The 1,914-nt window shown below is 55.0% G+C and overlaps 2 protein-coding genes across 2 annotated transcripts in view; one reads left to right on the top strand and one right to left on the bottom strand.

Moving 5' to 3' along the window:
• Positions 1–1,914, bottom strand: part of LOC102381926 (H-2 class II histocompatibility antigen, E-S beta chain) — a 603,463-nt gene that overhangs the window by 90,376 nt on the left and 511,173 nt on the right. The gene's annotated exons all lie outside the window — the stretch shown is intronic.
• LOC112552084 (class II histocompatibility antigen, M alpha chain) overlaps positions 1–1,914 on the top strand; it is a gene marked incomplete at its 5' end in the record, with an annotated part of 5,111 nt that overhangs the window by 814 nt on the left and 2,383 nt on the right. Inside the window, one exon of the mRNA XM_025216603.1 lies at positions 1,593–1,850. Within this exon, the coding sequence (XP_025072388.1) occupies positions 1,593–1,850 (258 nt within the window). The remainder of the gene's footprint in view (positions 1–1,592; positions 1,851–1,914) is intronic.

The following is a 1,914-nucleotide window of genomic DNA, read 5'->3' as shown; positions in this document are numbered from 1 at the left end:
AAGAGAGTAGGGCTTGGCCTGCTGGGCTGGCCCCAGAGCACAGGGATCGGGATCGGGACCCCGGAGGAGGATGTGGGGCTGGGGGCTGCTGGCCATGGTGCTGCTATGGGGGGCAGCGGCTCGGGGGGGGAGGGTAGGAGGGTGTGTGGGGGCAGAAGGGGGGGGGTCACCTGTGCACGATTTAGGGGCTGGGGTGTGCACGGGGGCTGGGAGACAGTGTGGGCTAAGAGGGCATGCAAAGGGGTTACCGTGCATGTGCAGAGAGGTCATGTGCATGTGTGCAAAGGGGTTGTGTGTGTGTGTACAAAGGGGTTGCATGTGTGTGTGCAAAAAGGTCACGGGTGAGGGTGAGAACAGGAGCTGGGTGCGACAGCATGTACTGAAGTGGTGTATGGTTGTGTGGTTGTGGGAAGGGTGTGTGTGTGTGTGTGTGTGTGTGAAAGAGAGAGGGCAGCTGGGTGCATACCAGGGGATTGTGTGTGCATGTGTGACGGTGCATGGAGATTGTGTGCGACTGTGTAAACAGGGATTGTGTGTGTGTGACTGGGTGCATGGGGACTGTGTATGTGTGTGTGCGCAGGAATTGCATGTGTGGGACTGGGGATTGTGTGTGATTGTGTACACAGGGATTGTGTGTGTGAGAGAGAGAGAGAAAGAGACAGAGTGTGTGTAGAAGAGGAAGCACAGTGTGTATGTAGAGCAGGGACTGTGTGTGTGAGTCTGGAGCGTTGTGTGTGCAAAGGGACTGCGTGTATGTACCTGTGTGTGTGCGTGTGTACTTGGGATGTGTATATTAGCACAGCAGGCTGGCACATGCATTGTGTGCCCAAGTGTGTGTCTGCAAGGGCCTGGTAAGTGTGTCTGTCTCTGGGTGCATGCACAGTGCATGTGTAGGGGGTGTGTGTCGTGTGTCAGGTGGGTGCCCTTTGGCCTGACTCCTATGCCACATGTGTATTCTGCCAGTCAAATCCCCTGCCCCTGGGTTCATGCGTGTATGTGTGCATGTGTCTGTGCACACAAAATCCTGCTGTACACATGCCTTGGTGCGTATGTGCACGCACATGCACATGTCTGCTCTGTGTGTGTGTATGTATGTATGTGTGTGTACATGCCTGGGGAGATACATATTCATTTGTGCACATGCTTGGTGTATATTTGTGTCTTTACATGTGCATGCACCAGGTTCATGCATATTCACATACGCAAGTATTTAGTGTGTGTTCACATATGCATATACCTGGCATGCATGAATGCTTATTCATGTGTTGCATGTGCCTGGCATTCATGTTCACGTATGTATGTGCCTAGTGTGTGCATGTGCATGTGTTCAAACCTGCTGTGTGTGTGTGTGCGCGCATGCTCATGTGTGCACATGCCTGATGTGTGTGTGCATGTGCATGTGCATGTGCATGCATGCATGCTTTCATTTATGCATGTGCCAAGTGTGAGTACTGGTGTGTGCACATCTTGCATGTGTGCATGTGTTCACATGTGGCCATGCCTGGCGTACACATGCACATACCCACACATGTGCTCCTAGGACAGGTGCTCCGGGATGCATACCAGACGCTGACCCCTTCCCCTCCCGACAGAGACACCCCACCTGCTGTCCCAGGTGCTGTTCTGCCAGCCAGATTCCCCGAGCTTGGGTCGGGCCGACACCTTTGACGAGGACCAGCTCTTCTGGTTTGACTTCCCCAGTTCGCGCTGGTTGCCACGACTGCCTGACTTTGCCCCCCGCACCTCTGCTCAGTCGCCCCCTGCCCAGATCGTCGTTGAGGCTGGCCTGTGCAAGGAGCTCCTTCGTGGCCTCTCCCAAATGGCCCACGGTTTCTTGCCAGAGGCTAAAGGTACCCCCCATACCCATTTCACCACCCTGTTCCCTGCCCCAGTGCCCCTGCCCCACTCACCACT

Source organism: Alligator sinensis, unplaced genomic scaffold, assembly GCF_000455745.1.
Source record: "Alligator sinensis unplaced genomic scaffold, ASM45574v1 scaffold1303_1, whole genome shotgun sequence".
In the NCBI taxonomy this organism is placed as follows: Eukaryota; Metazoa; Chordata; order Crocodylia; family Alligatoridae; genus Alligator; species Alligator sinensis.
The sequence above is the reverse complement of the archived record's forward strand: the minus strand, read 5'-3'. Positions and strand labels throughout refer to the sequence as shown.